Consider the following 18,519-nt stretch of genomic DNA (forward strand, 5'->3'; position numbering starts at 1 on the left):
TTTTCTTGGTAGCCACCCATGTTTGGATCATTCCTCAAGATGCCCAAAGCCCTTTGGAATTCCACTTTATTTGCCTGCTGATGCAGCTTGCACTATTATTTCACTATTCGTTAGCAGTTATGAAGTTGAGCTGTTGTTATTTGTCTTAAAAGTGTCTGTCTCTCAAGTTTCCCTGTGTGCATTGGGGGGGGGCAGTGAGATTGGAACTATTTTAGCCTATCCAGCTTTTGGGGGTCTAGTGATACCTGGCTGCCCCTCAATACAAGAAAGTCTGGAGATTGGAGTGGAGCTAGCTATCTCTCTCCCCTGGCCTAGTTAATCAGACAATATTCTTATCACAGTTTCATTGGGACCAAATCTGTCCCCTCCAGTTGGTGCCTTTTCACAGCAGGCAATTAGAAAAGTTCAGTAAACAAGCTGGTACATTCATTATACTGTTGATTAGACTGAGTCAGCCTGGAAACTTGGGGCAGAGGGCCCGCTGCCAGCTCAGAAGCACTAACTCTGCAACTTGTTTGAGAAGGACTCTCCTCCCCCACCTTCCTCCCTTCTTGACCTCCCTCCCCCCACCCCCAGCTTGGATCATGTGACATTAAGTAGGATGAGAGGGTACTTTTGTCTGCTATTTCCCATAGTTTGCATCCCACTTCTCTTCAGACCATTGAGCCCCCCTCTGCCCCATTCACCACTTAGGAGAACCTTCTTCCAGGAGAAGGCTGAGGTCATGCCGGATTCTGACTATTGTTCTTTCCTAGGTGTTCAGTGTGTGAAGCCCCAGCAACTGTGATTGTGATTCACAGTCAGACCACTCAGATCCCCCATTGCCCACAGGGCTGGGACTCTCTCTGGATTGGTTATTCCTTTATTATGGTATGAAAAAGCTGCTTTTTGTACATTTGTTAGTCAGAAAACTGTCTATTCCTTGGGTCTGTAAAGTCTCTGATCTGGGCCATCTCTGACTAGAATCCTAGCATCAACTAGACTACTGGATTCCTTTGGGGAGGAGTGTGTGTGTGTGTGTGTGTGTGTGTGTGTGTGTGTATGTCTTGTGTGTCCATTAAGCAGTTCTCACTCCCCCTTAAGAGAGGAGACTTCTTCAAAACTGTAATGGACTGCCTTGAGAAGGGATGAGTTCCCCATCACTAAAGATATTCAAGCAGTGAGGAGAGAATCATTTTCAGGAATATCACAGAGAGGATTCCTGCTTCCTTCCCAATGGGGCTCCCTTCCCAATGTAACCTTAATCCTGGGTTTATGTCACTGTAGTCTTCATATGTTCATATGTAAAATTAAGTCATAGTACACATGAAAGTACCTAATAACCAATAATGAGCTTTAGAATGAGTCTGAAAGGGAACTTAAGAGATTCTCTCATCTAACCCCCTCACTTTACAGAGGAGGAAACTTAGGCTCAAGGAAGAGAAGTGACTTAATCAAGGTTTCACATAAAAGCCTAGATCTAGAACTGTAGAACCCTCAAAGGCCATCTAGTTCAACACTCATTTTACAGAGGAAGAAACTGAAGCCCAGAGAGATTAAGTTTTGACCAATATGGAATAAATATTTTCACAACATCTAGTATTAGCAGTTGATGTATCATGGAGTAAGTAAACTAATTTCTCCTTTTGATCTTAAGAGCCTAGATTTACAGCTGGAAAGGACCTTGGAGGCCATCTAAGGCAAACCCTTTCTTTGACATGGAAAGGAAACTGAGGACACCCAGGGAGGTAGTAAATGGTGGAGTGGAGGTTTGAACCTACTCTTTGCAGGTTACAACACTCTGATGAGTTACCAGAGGTAGCTCATGCTTCAGTGGGAGGTAGCACCATCAGCTGTTGGAGAAAATCACTGGGTGTGATTTTTCTTAGTAATTGAACCTGTCAGGCACCCCATGGGGTAACAACAAGGAGAGAAAATTATAATCCATTGCTCCCTGTATGTTTTTTAGCACATGAGTGCTGGTGCAGAGGGCTCTGGCCAGGCCCTGGCCTCTCCTGGTTCCTGTCTGGAAGAATTCCGTTCAGCTCCCTTCATTGAATGTCATGGACAGGGAACTTGCAACTATTATGCCAATTCCTACAGCTTCTGGCTGGCAACTGTGGAAGCATCAAACATGTTCAGGTGAGGTACACCTGACTTCAGGTCAAAGGTTGTGAGTACCCTTCTGAGTTAGATAGAAGGCAGGAAACTCAGGTTCAATTCTATCTTTATTCAGTTTTCACTGTCTTAGGGGATGATGTTTTCTCTCCACGGTCCCAAAAAACAGAGATAATTCATTCTTTGGAGCCATACTTTGGCTGTGGTGGGGTGGAGAGTTGAACCTGCTCTTTCCAGGTTACAACACTATGATGAGATAGTTGACTTAGTAGTCAGTCTTTGGAAGCTAAAGCAAAGAGAGATACTTGGCTGATAGCACCCAACAAATTAGCATCAAGGCCTCTCCAAAAAGAGACATCTGGGCAGAGCAAGAAACAGATATGTGTGCAAAGAACAAAGACATACACACAGAGAGACACACACACACTCAGAGACATCACCAACTGCCTGTGATCCACCTCCACCCAAAGAGCTTGTAGGCATCTCAAACTCTACCTGTCATTATCTTAACCCCCAAACCCATCCCTCTTCCTAACGTCTGTGTTTCTATCAAGAGCACCACCATCCTTCCAGTCACCTACTTGCCTGGACTGTTGCAGTAGCTTCCAAACTATCTTCTTGCCTCAAGTCTCCATCTATAAAACAGGGAGAGAGAGGGAAGGAGAGGAGGAAGAGAGGGAAAGAGAAATAAAGGAGGGTGAAGAAGTGAGGCAAAGATAAAAGGGGAAGAAAAATAAAGGAGAATGAAGGTTAGGAGAGAAATAGATGAGGGGGAGAGAGGGAGGGAGAGGAGAAAAGGGGATGACAGGCAGTGATTTGGAGACATGAGGGAAGGAGAGGGAGAGAAATGAAGAGAGCTAGAGAGAGAAAAGGAGAGAGATTAGAAAGGCAGGGAAGAAGCAGGATGGAGAGGAAGAAAAGGGGGAGATGAGAAAAATCTCCCACAATGCAGAAGCAGAGGAGAGGAAAGACATACACAGTAAAGAGAGACATATACGTAGCAGTGAAGGGAGGCCTGCACCCACAGTGCAGAAAGGGATACAACACACATACACACACACACATACACCTAAACACACACAGAGACACCCCCGCCCCCCCCACACACACATAAAACCAGAAGCAGAAGGGAAAAAAGAGGGAGACAGTGGGAGGAATAAAAAAGGAGAGAGAGGCAAACATGATAGGAGTAGAGGAAGAGGAAGGAGATTGCTTCCAATTTCTGGGAGCAGAGAGCAGGGAAGAGAAAGAGCAAGGTAAGAAATAGAAGGTCATGGGAGAGAGACAATCAAGCAAAAGTGGGGAGACATGTAGAACTTGGTGGGGGTGGCCATAAGCACATACCTAGGCAAAGGGGGGGGAGAAGGGAGAAATAGTGCGCACAAAGAAACAGAGGGAGGGGGCAGCTAGGTGGTGCAATGGATAGAGCGCCAGTCCCAGAGTCAGGAAGACTTGAGTTCAAATGCAACCTCAGACCACTTAATATTTAGTGTGTGACCTTGGGCAAGTCACTTACTCCCATTACCTTAAATAAAAAAAATTTTTAAATAAAAAAAGAAATAGAGGGGAGAAAAAAGTGTGCTATTGGGGTGGGGACAAGAGGGAAGAGACCTTTCAGTGGTGAAAAGCTTTATCACTTACCCTCCCCAGCCATGGCAGTGGCTTTGGTGTCTAGAAATCTTGGCCAATTTTTTCTCTTTGCTTACTACATGTATAACTCAGAGAATGCCCCCTCCCCTCTCTGGACCTCAGCTGTCCCATTGCAAAGTACAAGGCCTCTAAAGTCTCTTCTCATTAGATCTAGGATCCTATGAATCTGAACACCTATCTTGGTTTTATTTCCCCAGTAAACCACAACCAGAAACCCTCAAAACAGGAGACTTGAGGACACGAATTAGTCGATGTCAAGTTTGTATGAAGAGGATATAAAATCTCAGAGAATCTTGGGGAGGAGGATGAAGACTTGTTTGAATGGCAAATCCCAGAGTGCACTGTTTCTGCCTCACCAGTGGTGCTACTGTACTCAGCCAAAAAGAGGGCTACAGACTGTTACCCATCCAGATCCAGTTGTACCTCTGCAAAATGCATCTCCCTTGCATATTCGACAAAAGGAATGGACCTCTTAGACCCAGGGAAAATGCAAATGAAAACTGCTTTTGGCCCATAAAGTAAAACAGCCTATTTTTTTTAATCAACTAAGACAAGAACCTCACTGAATCTGCTTAAAGTAACAAGACTGTAGTTTTGGGGGGAGAAAAGAAAACATTTTTCATGGTGCTACTAACCCTCCTATATCCCAAGTTATTAATATTAAAATGGTAAACTTATTTCTCTGCAGAAGTAAGGAATATGTGTATTGTGTCCAAACTGTCAAGTCGTTTAGATGTGAAGGTAGTGGAAGATGCCTAATCTGACACAGCAGCCAGAGCCTATAGCGGGGTTTGGGGTACCAAGTGACTCTGAATTGTTGATTTCTCTGGAGTTTTCCCATTTCCCTACCCTCTTCTGATGTGACTTCCTTTTAGAAATAGATGATTTGGGTAATTACTTTCATCAGGAATTTAAATGTTCATATAATGAATAATATATCTAAAGATGCCTGCTGCCTTGCTCTGGTAAATGGAGTGATTTCTTCTCCTGGGTCCAAAGCCCTATTTAGATACCCCTTATGGAAAATATTTGCTCATTCTAGGTGGAAGTTCTCCCTCCATTATTCTTTTCCTCTGCTTTCTCTCATAACCACCTCCATCCCTCCCCCTCCAGATTCTTTCCATTCTGGTCTCTGAGGAGCAGGAGCTGAAAGGCCAGTGGCTTCATAAATGCTATTACTTTATTATTATGATTTGAAACACAATTCCAAATAAAAGAGCCACAACAAAACTTGTTTTCCAAGGTGTCATTTTCTCACTTGCGCCCTTTGTCTCATTAGTCAAAGAATACTAGATAGAGATTTAGAAAGAACCTCAGAGACTTTTGATTTCATTCTGCTAATTTTACAGGGAATCCTGAAGCCTAGGAAGGGAAAGTGATTTTTCCCAAGTTCACCCACAAGGTCCTAAATCTAGAACCAGAAGGGACCTCAAGTTCAAGAATGCTCATTTTACAGATAAGGAAACAAAGTCTCGGGGAAGTAGCACAGGGGAGACTTGAACCTGCATTCTCTGACTCTGCTGTTTCTACTGTACCATATTGTACCCTTCTTAGTAAATTGATATTTTTTGATATTTGAAACCGTTTTGTGTTTGTCTCTGTAGGTTATAAGCCCATATGCAGATGGGTTGGTTACACATCTGTAAATGAACAGAACCAAGGGGATCATTTTCAAAATTCATATGAGTGTCGAAATATGTTGACAGAAGGAAAATATTCATGCAAATATCAACTTATCTTTTTGTAATCTACTGGAAGGTTGTGCGACTTGGCTACCTTTTCCCAGAACCACCAAACTTCAGAGTTGAAAGGGGCCATCCTATCCTTGCTTGAAAACGGATCCTCTTTATGAGCTACTAACAAGTGGCCATCCATTTTCTTCTTGGCCAGCTCTAATTATTAGAAAGTGTTTCCTGATAGAAAGCTTCGATTTGCCTTTTTGCAGCTTCTACCCGTTGCTCCTAGTTCCGCCCTCTGGGATCAAGCAGAACCTATCATCCATAGGAAAATTCTTTACATCTGAAGACAACTGTCAGAGCATTCCTTGTCATCTGTCAGCCCCTCCAGGTCAGTGAGTCAGCAAGTATTTATTTACTAGGGAAGCTATGTGATGCTGCAGTGGATAGAAGAGGATCTGGAGCCTGGGAGATCTGACTTCAACTCTGACCTCAGACATTTAATTACTGTTTGACCCTGGGCAGGTCACTTAACCCTGCTTACCTCAGTCTCCTCATCTGAAAAATGAGCTCGAGAAGGAAATGACAACCCTCTCCAGTATTTTGCCAAGAAAATCCCAAATGGGATCACAAAGAATCAGAGAGGACTGAAAGGTCTGAACGACAGCATTGCTTTACTATGTGGCAGACAAAAATGATCCTTGCCCTCCAGAGGCTTGGTCTAATTTGAGAAACAACATGCAAGCAAGGGTATACAAACAGGATAACTGATGCAGGGGTAGTCTTACAGGGAAGGCTTTAAGGTTATAGAGAAGTAAGAAAAGATTTTTGCAGAAGATGGGACTTCAGCTGAGGCTTAGGGAAGCTAAGAGGAGATGATGAGGAAGTTAAATATCCCTAGCTCCTTCAACTGATGATCCTCTGGATTAAAATCGAGGCTCTTCTCTCCTCTGGAAGACCTCTTCTGTATACTCTCCAAATTATCCATCTTCTTTTGAAAGTCTGGTGTCCAAAACTGATTGGAGTACTCTTGGTGTGATAAGAGGGTCTAACATTCTTGGACACCATCTTTCCAAGCAATCCAACTTGGCCAGGGCCTACTGTTGGCTTGTCATTCAATAAAACCACCATATTTCTGGGACAAATTGCTATCTAGTCATGCCTCTTCAATCTTGCACTTACGAGGCTGCTTTTTTTTTGAACCAAAGTTTAAGGCTTTAGATTTATGACCTGAGTTCAAATCCAGCCCCAGACACTTAATAATTACCTAGCTGTGTGACCTTGGCAAATCATTTAATCCTATTGCCATGCAAAAACCAAACATAAAAAGAAATTGAAGTCAAGCTTACTGGCCTGTGACTCCATCCTTGAAAACCCCACTCTTCACCCTCTCTTCTGTATTTCTGTGGTACCTCTCTTGCTTTCCAGAATCTTTCAAAGACCTCCATGACAGTGGTTCAGGAGTCACATCTGCCAGTTATTTTAGTGCCCAAGAACATAGTTTTCTCTGCTTGAGAACTTCAATTCACCCAGGACAAGCAGATCCTTTCTTACTATCTTGTTTTCCTTGAGGACACATTCCCTAACAGCTAAACTTGTTTTTTCCATTCTTGTCCAAAGGTCATTCTCCTTGGCAGAGAAAAGAGAACAAAGTTAAGATTCAAGCAGCTTGGTCTTCTCTCTTTTATCAGTCATCCTCATTCTGTCCAACCTAAGCAGTGGTCTGACCCCCCTCATGTTCCCTGCCTCTCCTTTTCCCAGATGAGGTGGCTTAGAAGCACAGGGTACCCCATCATTGAAAGGCTTCAGGCAGAATTTAGAAAAACCACTTATTGGGTATGTCATGGTGGGATCACCTTACTGGTAAGTGTGTAATCAAGGGTCCCTGAGAACTATTCCAACTCTCAAATTCTGTAAAATACTGCTTTGAATTCACCTTGGGTAACGAGGTGGCGCTATAGTGAATAGAATATTGGACTTGGAATCAGGAAGACTCCATTTCATGAGTTCAAATCTAGCTTTAGACACATACTAACTTGTGAGACCTTGGCCAAGTCACTTGGCCCTGTTTGCCTCAGTTTTTTCATCTGTAAAAGGAACTGGAGGAAGAAATTGTGAGCTACTCCAGTATCTTTGCCCCCAAATCTCAAAATATAGAGTCACAAAGAGTCAGATACAATTGAAAAGACGGAACAACAACAATTCACCTTGAAGAGAATAAAGGTAGTGGAAGAGGACCCCTTTTTGTTGTCCTTATCTAGCCACACAAACTCGGGTCTTTTGAGTTTTAGCACTCCTGACACACTCTACTTACAGGAATACGCCATGATGTTTTGCATTCAAGCTTTATTACCCCGTTTCCGTTTTCAAAACATCTTTCTAAAAATTAAAGGTAGTCAATACAAAAAATAATTGAACTCAGAAGTATGATAATCAATGGGAATTGCAGAAGACAGGATGAAACAATCTCCGTTTCAGTTGTGGTCGGGGAGGGAAGAACAACATATATATTGTCATCTATGGTCAGTGTGCCAATATATTGTACTTAACTTTTTTTTTATTTTGAGGGAGGAATGGAGTTTGTCAGGAAGCATGAAATGCATGCCTTTTCCAAACCAATAAAACATTAAAAACTATAAGTTGATTTGTGAGTTCCCTGTACGAGCCACATTGAACTCTTCAGACATCTCCCCGTTTTCTTTTTCATTAGAATGGTTTCTTTGGTGTCTTCAGAACTGGAGAACCTGCCATCTCTCCATGTCTGACTTTCACTATAGAATTTTACTCCATGGAATCCTACCTCCTCTTTCAGCCTGTACCTAGCTTTCCTCTCCTTTATTACAACATCTTGAAGAGAGTGGCACTTCCCCCTTCCCTCACCCCTAAAGATTCCTGTACTTTCACCACAGCAATGGGTTATTCTATGCTGGCAGGAATCAGAAACAGAGCAGAATTTCTCCCTGTTGGTTCCTCCAGCCTTTAAGACATAAGATTATCCATTATTGATTAGAGGAATGCAAATTAAAACAACCTCACACCTATTAGATTAGCCCAGATGAGAAAAAGAGAAGATGATCAATGTTGGAGAGGTTGTGAGAGGATTGTGGGACATTGTTGGTGGAGTTGTGAATGGATCCAACCTTTCTGGAGAGCAATATGGAACTGTGCCCAAAGAGCAATAAAATTGTTCATACCCTTTGACCCAGGAATTCCAATTCTAGGTCTATATCCAGAGGAAATTATAAAAAAATGGGAAAAGTCCTGCATGATCCAAAATATTCATTCAATTTTTTTGTAGTGGCAAAGAACTGGATGCCCATCAATTGGGGAATGGCTAAGCAAGTTTTGGTATGATGAATGTAATGGAACACTATTGTTCTATGAGAAATCATGGGCGGGGTAGCTGGGTGGAGATGCGGATAGAGCATTGGCCCTGGAGTCAGGAGGACCTGAGTTCAAATCCAGTCTTTAACACAATTCTCTAGCTTGTGTGACCTTGGACAAGTCACTTAACCCCAAAGTCTTTGCAAAACAAAAGGAAACAAAACAAAGCAAAAAACAACAAAAAAAAAAAGAAAAGAAAAGAAAAAGAAATCTTGAGGGACAAAACTTCAGAAAAGCCTGGAAAACTTGCATGAATTGGCAGTGAATGAAGTGAGCAGAACAAGAAGAACATTGTACACACTAACAACAACATTGGATAATGATCAACTATGGGGGCGGCTAGGTGGTGCAGTGGATAGAGCACCGGCCCTGGAGTCAGGAGGACCTGGGTTCAAATCCGGTCTCAGACACTTAATAATTACTAGCTGTGTGGCCTTGGGCAAGCCACTTAACCCCTGTTTGCCTTGCAAAAATCTAAAAAAAAATGATCAACTATGATGGACTTCTTCATTTCAGCAATATAATAAAGACAATTTTAAGGGATTTGTGATGGAAAATACCATCCACAACCACAGAAGGAACTGTGGAGTTTAAATGCAGACCAAAGCTTACTGTCTTCAATTTTTGGATGTTTTCTTAGGTATTATTTTTTTTTTTCACTCAGATGATTTTTTTTTCCATTTTGATTTGATTAGTCACAACGTGATTAATATGGATCTATGTTTAACATGATTATACATGAATGACCTCTATTAGATTGTTTTCTCCGGGAGTGGGAGGGAGGGAGGAATATTTAAAACTCAAATCCTTACAAAAAAAAGATTGTTGAAAACTACCATTGCATGTAGTTGGAAAAATAAATAAAAGATTAATAAAAGATGAGATTGTCTTAAGGGAAGTCATGAAATTATTAATTATTCCACTTTTGCCAAAGAGAGAGCACTTGAGAAAAAAGAGATACAGCTCCAGGGCCCAAGAGACCTTTCCTGATTCTCCTGGTTATTACTACTCCATACCCAACACACACACTACAACACATACACATAATTGCTCTGTATTTATTTCATTTTTATCTTTTTTCTTCAGTAGATGGTAAGCTCCTTGAGGGCAGGCCTATTTTATTTATGACTTTTGTATCCTCTGTGATAATTATGATAATTATCCTTAGTGATGGTGTCGATCAGAGTTCTTAAGTCTTTCAAAATTGTTTTAACAAAGCTGTTGTTAGAGTATGAATTGTTCTCCTGATTGCATTTCCTTTACTCTGCATCAGTTCATACAAATCTTTCTGGTCTTTATTTCTTACAGCAGAATACAGTGCCTACCACATAAAAATAAATATTTTTATTATTTCATTAAACATTTTACAGAAGTCCTTAATAAATGTTTGTTGAATTGCTGAAATGCCTCATCCATGATACCTACTATGAAATCATGCTTCTGTGATAGTTTTGTGATCTTTTCCCCAAAGTCCTCATCTATTTCTTTTCTTTTTCAGTTGTCAGCAGCATTTTCTGATGATAATAGTTTATTTCTATGCCCTTTGATCTTGAATCAAATGCATTCCAATATGCTTCCCTTACAAGAATATATCCAGAACCATAAGTAGGGTAGGGTACCAGTAATGGCTTCAAGTGGGAAGTTTACTACATCCCTGAGACAGAAGTGTTTCTTCCCATCATATAGGCCAAGAACCACTATCCATAGTCTCCTGAGTCACATTCCTCTGTCAGATTGCTTCACAGTGTGATCCTGTTCCCTTGTTTGACCTGAGGCTGCTACCCATTGGATCCCATTGCCATTTACCCCTCTCCCAAGGCTTGCCTCCTTGCCTTTCACCAACCTTCCGGAGGCTGTGGGCTACACTCAGCACAACTGCCCTTATGATTAGACTGTTCTTTGGGCCAGGCTCCCTACACCCCCATCAGATTGTCATCTTTCCAAGGCCAACCCTTCTACTTAAACCCAGGATTCCATCCCTTCCTATATTCTCTGGCAACTTGCCCTTGCACATATCCCCTACTTTCTCTAAACTCTAATCTCTTCTTAGCTATTGGTTCCTTCCCTGCTACCTACAAACATGCCTATCTCTCCCCCATCAACCCTGTGGAACAATCTTCATTTGACTCTATTATCCCCATAAGCTCTATAGGCATGTAGCTTTCAGTTTTATTTGAGCTCCTGGTCCTGTATCATCAATTGCATATTAGATATTTCAAATTGGATGTTCCGTAGATATATTAAATTCAACAAGTCCAGAACATAATTCATTATCTTTACCCCCAAGTCCAACCTTCTTCCAAATTTCCCTATTTCTGTTAGGGGCCCCACACTTCTTTCAGGTTCAAAAACTTGGAGACACCCTCAACTCATGACTCCCACTATCCCCATCCAATCTGCTGCCTTCACAATACTGCTTGTATCCATGTCCCTCTCAGCACTCACTCTAACACTGGCCTCTCTCAGGTCCTCATCACCTTTAGTCTCCTAATTGGACTCCCTGTCTCAAACCTCTCCACACAGGTACTAAATTGATATTCCCAAAGCACATGGATCTAACTATGCTTCTCCAGGTCCCTCCCTGATTCACCAGCACCTTATTGTTTGTCCTTCCTTTTAGTAATTAAAGTCTTCCATAGTATATCTCCAATGGACTCTTTCTGCCTTACAATATATCACTCCATTCTAAACATTAGTCAAACTCTCCTTCCTCCTTAGCTCTTTGTATACAACATGATATGTCTCCAGTCCTTTGGGTTCATTTGACAGATGAGGGCTTCGCCCCAGTTCTTGAAATGTGCTGCTTCTCCCTTGACCTGTTAGAATTCTTAGCTTTCTTTTCATCTCAGCTTAAGGCTTATATGAAGCCTCTCCTGATCCCTTCTTTTGATCATGTCCTCTGCTGAATTACTTTGTGTATATGTTGGATTTAATCCTGTCTATATATTGTATGTCCCAGTAGAATGTAAGCCTTCTGAGGTCAGGGGTTTATTTCATTTTTGTCTCTGTACCCACAGACCTAGCATGGTATTTCCCATGGTACATGATAAATGGTTGTTAAATAGTCTAATTGAATTGTGTGGTCATTCACCACCACTTATTTTGGCTTTAAGACGAAAGAGTCCTTTGTCAAGGTCAGTCTTGCTAATCTGCTATGTTTTAGTCTCCTCCTTGACTGGATATTTTCTGTGTCCCCTTTCAGAACCCTATACCACATTTATCCCATCAATTCTCAGTGATGTGGGATGACATCAAATTTGCCTCCTTGTGTTAGGACCTATAGTTCATCTTGCTCATTACCCTTCTTTGTGTATTTATGTATAGACATCTGAGACCATGGGTTTCATCACCGACTTCTTTCTTGAATTTTGTTGCTGTGAACTTCCCGATGTCTCAGCTGCTATTCAGTCTATAATTTGGCTATTCTGATATCTTGCTTCGTGTGTGTGTGTGTGTGTGTGTGTGTGTGTGTGTGTGTGTACACATACATAGTCAGTTTCCTCCCTCATATTTCCTTTTCAGTTCAAAGACCTTTTGCTTATATTTACAAGACTCCAGGCAAATATAGTCTTATCAGTCTTTTGCAAGTATACTATATCACTGGTCAGAGCCTGCCATTCCTGTCCTGTGTCCAGAAATCCAAATCCTATCCTCCGATAGCATCTTCTGCAACAGCTGTTCCTTTCATAAATCTGCTTTTCTCTTCTGACTTCCTTGCCATACATACAGAGTCACGAGGAAAGCACCCCCTTTGCTCTTCAGGTTTCTAATTGCATGTCCAAGTCTTTGTAATTCAGCATTCTTTCTGCCCGTGTCACTTGCGTCCATGTGAACCAATGGAGAGAAGTTCCCTGTTTTGCTAAGACTCTGTAGGTCTTATATACATACTTCATTCAGGAAGACAGTGGACTGTTCTTGTCATCAGGACAATGAGTACCTAAGCAGGGAATTGACTCCTCTGGCCTCCTCTGAGCCTTCCCAGATGATGACTGGGAAAGACAATGGAACTAGTTTCCATTCTCTAATTTGAAGAACAGCAAGCATTCTTTTAATGAGATTTCTTTGTAGGAAGAATAGCTTGTTAGATCATGGGGCCTGATTTGAGATTCAGAAACTCGTCATGCTAACTCTTACATGTGTCAAAGATAAATTCTAAGACGGAACCAAAGAAATACTTGAGAAAGCTCTCAAATCTATAAAAAGTTGAGCCTCAGAGTTCACCAGAACTATTTCGGTGAATTCACCAGAATCCACTCTTTTGTTTTCTGTTGTTGCTATTCAAGGAGACTCCAGGTGGAGTCACAAACTGTGTAACACCCCCAAAGGACTGCTTAGTGACTTCACATGGGTACAGGCAAAAACAGAGACCAAATCACAACCAGTGGTGCTTTCCACATGATGCAGGGAGAACTGAAAGCCCAGCTTCTTTGGCCTCTGTCCCCCTCCCCCATCTACCAAACATTCTAGTGTTTTTCCCTCCAAGCTGCCTACTTCTGTGTTCAATGGCTTCCTTCTCACCTGTCTGCCATCAAACCACTCTGGGGGCTACTCTAGCTTCCCAGGCAGCTCCATTCCAGGGCATCATGTTGGACACTTTATCTGGAATTAGAGGACCTGGGTTCAAATTCTACTTTTTTTGATGATATGCTGTGTGTATCACTTATTTTTTCCTTGCTCTCTTAGCTAGAAATGAAGGGCTAAACCAGAACAGAAAAGAGGAGTTTCCTTAAATGAAGTTGAACTAGCCAGCCTGAGGGCCTTGCAAGCTCTAGATCTAGGAGTTTATGTGTGACCCTGGTCAAGTCACTTCCCTTCCTTGGGTTTCAGTTTCTACATCTGTGAAATGAAGGGGTTGGACTCAATGACCTCTAGGAAGACGTCTTCCAACTCTAGAACTAGGACCCATGAACAAGTCCCTTAGAGTCCTTGGGCCTCAGTTTCCTCATGTGTAAAATGAGAGGGTTCAATCTAGGGACATCCCTCTCAACTCTAGATCTCCGATCTTCTAATGCCAATATCCCAGAGGTACCTGTAGCATTCCCAAGGCTCGAGAGCCCTTCGCTGGGGAACAGCCTATTGCTATGTTGACAAACTGTATTCCCAGGCCCATCACAAGAGGGCGTCCTTGTCCTTGGGAAATAAGTGCACCAGTGGCTAGGCTAAATTTCCAAATCTTTCGGTAACTCCATTCTGCCTAAAGATTAATTTTCTGATCTCCTCTTAATGGAGTTCTCCAATCTCACTAGGTGCATAACAGATAGTTGGCACTATAGGTTTGCTTTCTAGGCCTGCATTAAGGACTTCTTGTTTTGGAGCCAATGGTCCCTGTCTACTTTCTGGAGATGGTGGGAGAAGCAGTCAAAGCTCAGAGCTCTCCCTGGGGCCTTCACACAGTGAAGAGCACGAGCTTTGGGTTGCCAAGGGCTTGAATTGATTTCTTTAGCAGAATGTCTGTCTGGCTGTCTGGCTGTCGGTCTCTCACACATAGACACACAAACATACACACACACAGACACGCAAATACGCACACACAGACACACATAGACACACACACACAGACACACACACTGCTCATTCAAACTCCAAAAGCAATGGAACAATAATTTCAAAGCCTATTTTAGAGCAGTGATTTGGAGGGCACTTGAGAGAAGAATAGACCGGGTGGGGGGTAGTTCAGATGCATCCCCCAGTCTGCCAATTTCTTAGTACTTCAACTGTAAGTCCATCAACAGCCAACATTTCCTGGGTTTCCACCATGAATAGAGCATTCAAAGCAAACAAAGCCAACAAGTTCTACCATGTTTGTAGCCACCAAACCATGGGATGAAAAGGAATTAGGAAGAGTCTCTGATTTGAAAGGAAGCACAAACTTGGACTTGGAAGGAACTGAAGAGGCCAGCTAATCCCCTTCTCTCATTTGTAGAAAAGGAAACCAAGACCCAGAGAGAGAAGGGATTCATCCAAGGGCATACATTGAATCTTGGACCTGTATGGTTGGAAGGTCCCTCAGAGACTATCAAGTGTAGCTCCATCATTTTACAAAAGAAGAAATTGAGGCCCAGAGAAGGGAAGTCACCTGCCCAATATCACATAGAGGCTCATTCTGGAGCTAGATAGGACCTCCAGATAGCCAGTCCAGCTCCTTCATTTTCTAGACAAGGAACTGAGGTTAGTGAAGGTGCAATGTCTTGCCCATGATCACCTAGGTTGTCAGTGCCAAAGGCAAGATCTGAACCCAGGTCCACTGCCCTCAGCCAGTGCTTTCAGTTGTAATGTGATCTATACAACATGGCTATAGTTTAGCAGCAAGGATTTGGCTTACATAGACATTTTCAGATCTTGTCAAAACGAAACCATAAAGAAGTGACTTGGTGGGTTTCCAAAATGCCCTTTGGGGTCAATTAGCACCTACAAATATTTTTCTAAGCATTCACTAAAGGCACTTGACTCATGTGTTCTTAACCAATAAAGGAAACCTGTTTGAGTCTTCTGTACAGACTTTGTTAGGGTTTTTTTAAGAGACTCCTCTCTGTCACTCTGTCTCTCTCTCCCTGTCTCTGTCTCTCCTCCTTGTCTTCCTCTTCCTCTTTATATCTTTTCTATACTCTCTCTACCTCCCTCTTCCCCCCGTCTCTGTCTCTCCCCTCCCTCTCTTCTTTCCTCTCTCCCTCCTTCCTTTTCTCTCTTTTCCCTCCCTCCTTGTCTCTTTCTCTCTCCCTTTCTCCTTCTCTGTGTCTGTCCTTTCCTCTGTCTCTGTCTTATGTAAGTCTCTCTCCCCTTCCTCTTTATCTCTATCTCTCCCTTCATCTCTCTTCCTCCCTCCTTCTCTCTCTTTCTCTCTCCCTCTCTCACCTTTCTTCTCTCCCTCCTCTTTCTCTCTCTTCCCTCCCCCTCTCTCTCTTCACCCCTTCTCCATTGAGCCTTTTATCACGGAACCATAGAATTTCATAGTTAGAAGGGTCCTCAGAGGCCTGGCCCAGGACAACTTACCCAAACAAGCCTCCAGTGAAAAGAAGTCCATCCGTCCCCAGGCAGCACACCCCACTTTGGGGCACCTAGAATTGGGAGGGGAGGGGCTTTTTTCCCCTCCATCTTAAATCAATCTCCCTGCCACTGCCATCTAGAGCTCCCAGTTCTGCCCTGCCCTTTGAGACAAATTGGAACAAAGGGAATGTCTTTCTCCATCAAAGCCCTGAGGATGCTGGTTTCCTTCTCACCCCCTCTCCCCATGTCGTTCCCATAGGCTGGCTGCCTTGCACGCCAGGTTGGAGTGGGGAAGGTGTTCCTTGGCTGTTTCCCCACTTCCTGGGGGCCTTTCCCAGGTGAAGCCTTCCTATCCCTTCTCGGGTTTTTTTTCTTTTCCTCCATTTTATTATATTGGTCTAGAACTCTGATTTGATCACTGTAAGGAACTCCCTTTGTGGAAATTCCCTGCATTGATGCCAAAGAGAATCTCAGCTGTAACATATCTTTGGAGCAGGGGTTCTTAACCTGGAGTCTTCCAACTTCAGATTTTTTAAAACATATATTTCCATACAACCGGTTTTCTTTGTAGTATTAATGTATTTTTTATGCATTTAAAGCCACAATACTGAGAATGAGTGCCCAGGTTTCCCTTAGACTACCAAAGGGGTCCATGACTCCAAATTCCTGCCTTGGAGGGTTGCCTGGGAACAGTGAGAGGTGAGGAGACATGTCTCGGGTCACCCAGTCAATATGTGCCAGAGATGGGACTTGAACATCGGTTTTCCGGGTCCCTGGACTCCCCCATGCAGGCTTTCTTTCCCCTCACTCCCCCAAGCTCTCCAAGAGTTATAAAACCATCTTTCTGTTTTCTTTAGCTTTTCTTGGGTAGCTTGGCTGCTTGCGAGCTATAACAAAGCTATGGCCACTCTTCTTCCAGGCCTGCAGCACGCTTTTGTATTCATCCTCGTTACCTGCTCCTTTCCATCTCCACTACGTGTCTTATTTAAAAGTTTAATGAGATGAGTCGGAGCTTCGATCTCAGTCTCTTTAGACCACTCTCTCCTTTCCTCCTCCTTGGAATCTCTTTTCTTTGAACCTTCATCACCTGTGATTTTGGTGACCTTGCCATCCCAGGCATCCCTCCTGCTCCTAGTCCTGGTCCTGGCCCTGAACCTGAGGGATTGAGATCCTAGAATCCCATCTCTCCTTTCTTGGAACCCTGTCCAGATCCAGGGAGCCTGTCACACTCTGCTGGATTTTTCTCTCCTTTTCTTTCACAAACTTTAAGCCAGAGAGGTCATTTCCACCCCAGCAACCAGTTCCTCCTAGGTGGTCGGAAGAATTAGAATAGCAGTTCCTTTTGCTGCTTCCTCCATCTTTTGAAGGGTGAGATTCTCAGGAAGCGACGCCAGGAAATTGGGAGCTGGGGGGGGGGAGCAGGAGGGGGAAGAGAGAGGGGGAGAGAGAGGAGAGGGAGATGAAGAGAGGGGAGGTAGAGAGAGAGAAAAGAGGGAGAAAGGAAGGGAGGGTGAGGGAGAGGAAACAAGAGAGAAAAGAAGGAAAGTGAGGAAGAGAGAAGAAGAGAAATAGGAAGAGAGGGATTTAAAGTGAAAGAAAGGGGAAGAGAGGACGGGAGAAAGACAGAGGGAGCCTGGAATTGTATACCGGATTTAACAGGAGCCCATCATTTAAATCATGGGATAGTGAGGGGTGGGGTGGGGGTGGAGGTGGGTAATAGTTAGCCTAGAAATGTATACTAAGTGATAATACTATCACTCACATGAGGGAGAATCCAGGAGCTGATGGGGCAGGGAGTAATGTTGGATAATAGTGAGGTAAACACCACAGAGGTTGGGGGCAGCTAGGTAGCACAATGGATAGAGCACTGGTCCTAGAGTCAGGAGGACTCGAGTTCAAATTTGATCTCACATGCTTAATAACTACTTAGCTGTATGACTTTGGGCAAGTCACTTAACCCATTGCCTTAAATAAATTAAAATTTTTTTTAAAAGACCACAAGGGTGGAGTCGGGAATGGTGGTGGTGGGGGAAGCCACAAACACCACTGTCCTCACTACAGTATGCTACAGAAGCCTTAGTCAGAAATAGGAAGGAGGTGAGTTTAGGAAACAGGTTCCAGGGCTGGTTCAGAGGCATGATATGGTTGTGATGGGGGATTTCTGTTTTTTTTTCTTTTTTTCAAGATTTTATTTATTTTGAGTTTTACAATTTTCCCCCCAATCTTCCTTCCCTCCCCCCACCCCCCACAGAAGGCAATTTGCCAACCTTTACATCGTTTCCATGGTATACATTGATCCAAATTGAGTGTGATGAGAGGGAAATCATATCCTTAAAGGAAGAAACATAAAGTATAAGAGAGAGCAAGATCAGACAATAAGATATCAGGATTTTTTTTTCTTAATTAAAGGTAATAGTCTTTGGTCTTTGTTCCAACTCCACAGTTCTTTCTCTGGATACAGATGGTATTCTCCATTGCAGACAGCCCCAAATTGTCCCTGATTGTTGCACTGATTGAGTGAGAAAGCCCATCAAGTTTGACCCTCACCCCCGTGTTGCTATTAGGGTGTACAGTGTTTTTCTGGTTCTGCTCATCTCACTCAGCATCAGTTCATGCAAATCCCTCCAGGCTTCCATGAAATCCCATCCCTTCTGGTTTCTAATAGAACAGAAGTGTTCCATGACATACATCGACCACAGTTTGCTAAGCTGTTCCCCAACTGAAGGAC

General features: G+C 43.0%; 1 protein-coding gene across 7 annotated transcripts in view; it reads left to right on the forward strand.

Moving 5' to 3' along the window:
* Positions 1–5,306, forward strand: part of LOC141500673 (uncharacterized) — a 216,332-nt gene extending 211,026 nt beyond the window's left edge. For 3 of the 7 annotated variants that reach the window (XM_074204065.1, XM_074204066.1, XM_074204067.1), the window contains 3 exons: positions 756–870; positions 1,949–2,121; positions 3,945–5,303. In XM_074204065.1, the coding sequence (XP_074060166.1) occupies positions 756–870; positions 1,949–2,121; positions 3,945–4,026 (370 nt within the window). In that variant the 3' untranslated portion in view covers positions 4,027–5,303. Of the gene's footprint in view, positions 1–755; positions 871–1,948; positions 2,122–3,944 lie in introns of all 7 variants that reach the window. The other 4 variants (XM_074204063.1, XM_074204060.1, XM_074204064.1 and 1 more) reach the window with 3 other exon arrangements.
* Positions 5,307–18,519: the final 13,213 nt, after the last annotated feature.

The sequence above is a fragment of the Macrotis lagotis genome, chromosome X, assembly GCF_037893015.1.
Source record: "Macrotis lagotis isolate mMagLag1 chromosome X, bilby.v1.9.chrom.fasta, whole genome shotgun sequence".
In the NCBI taxonomy this organism is placed as follows: Eukaryota; Metazoa; Chordata; class Mammalia; order Peramelemorphia; family Peramelidae; genus Macrotis; species Macrotis lagotis.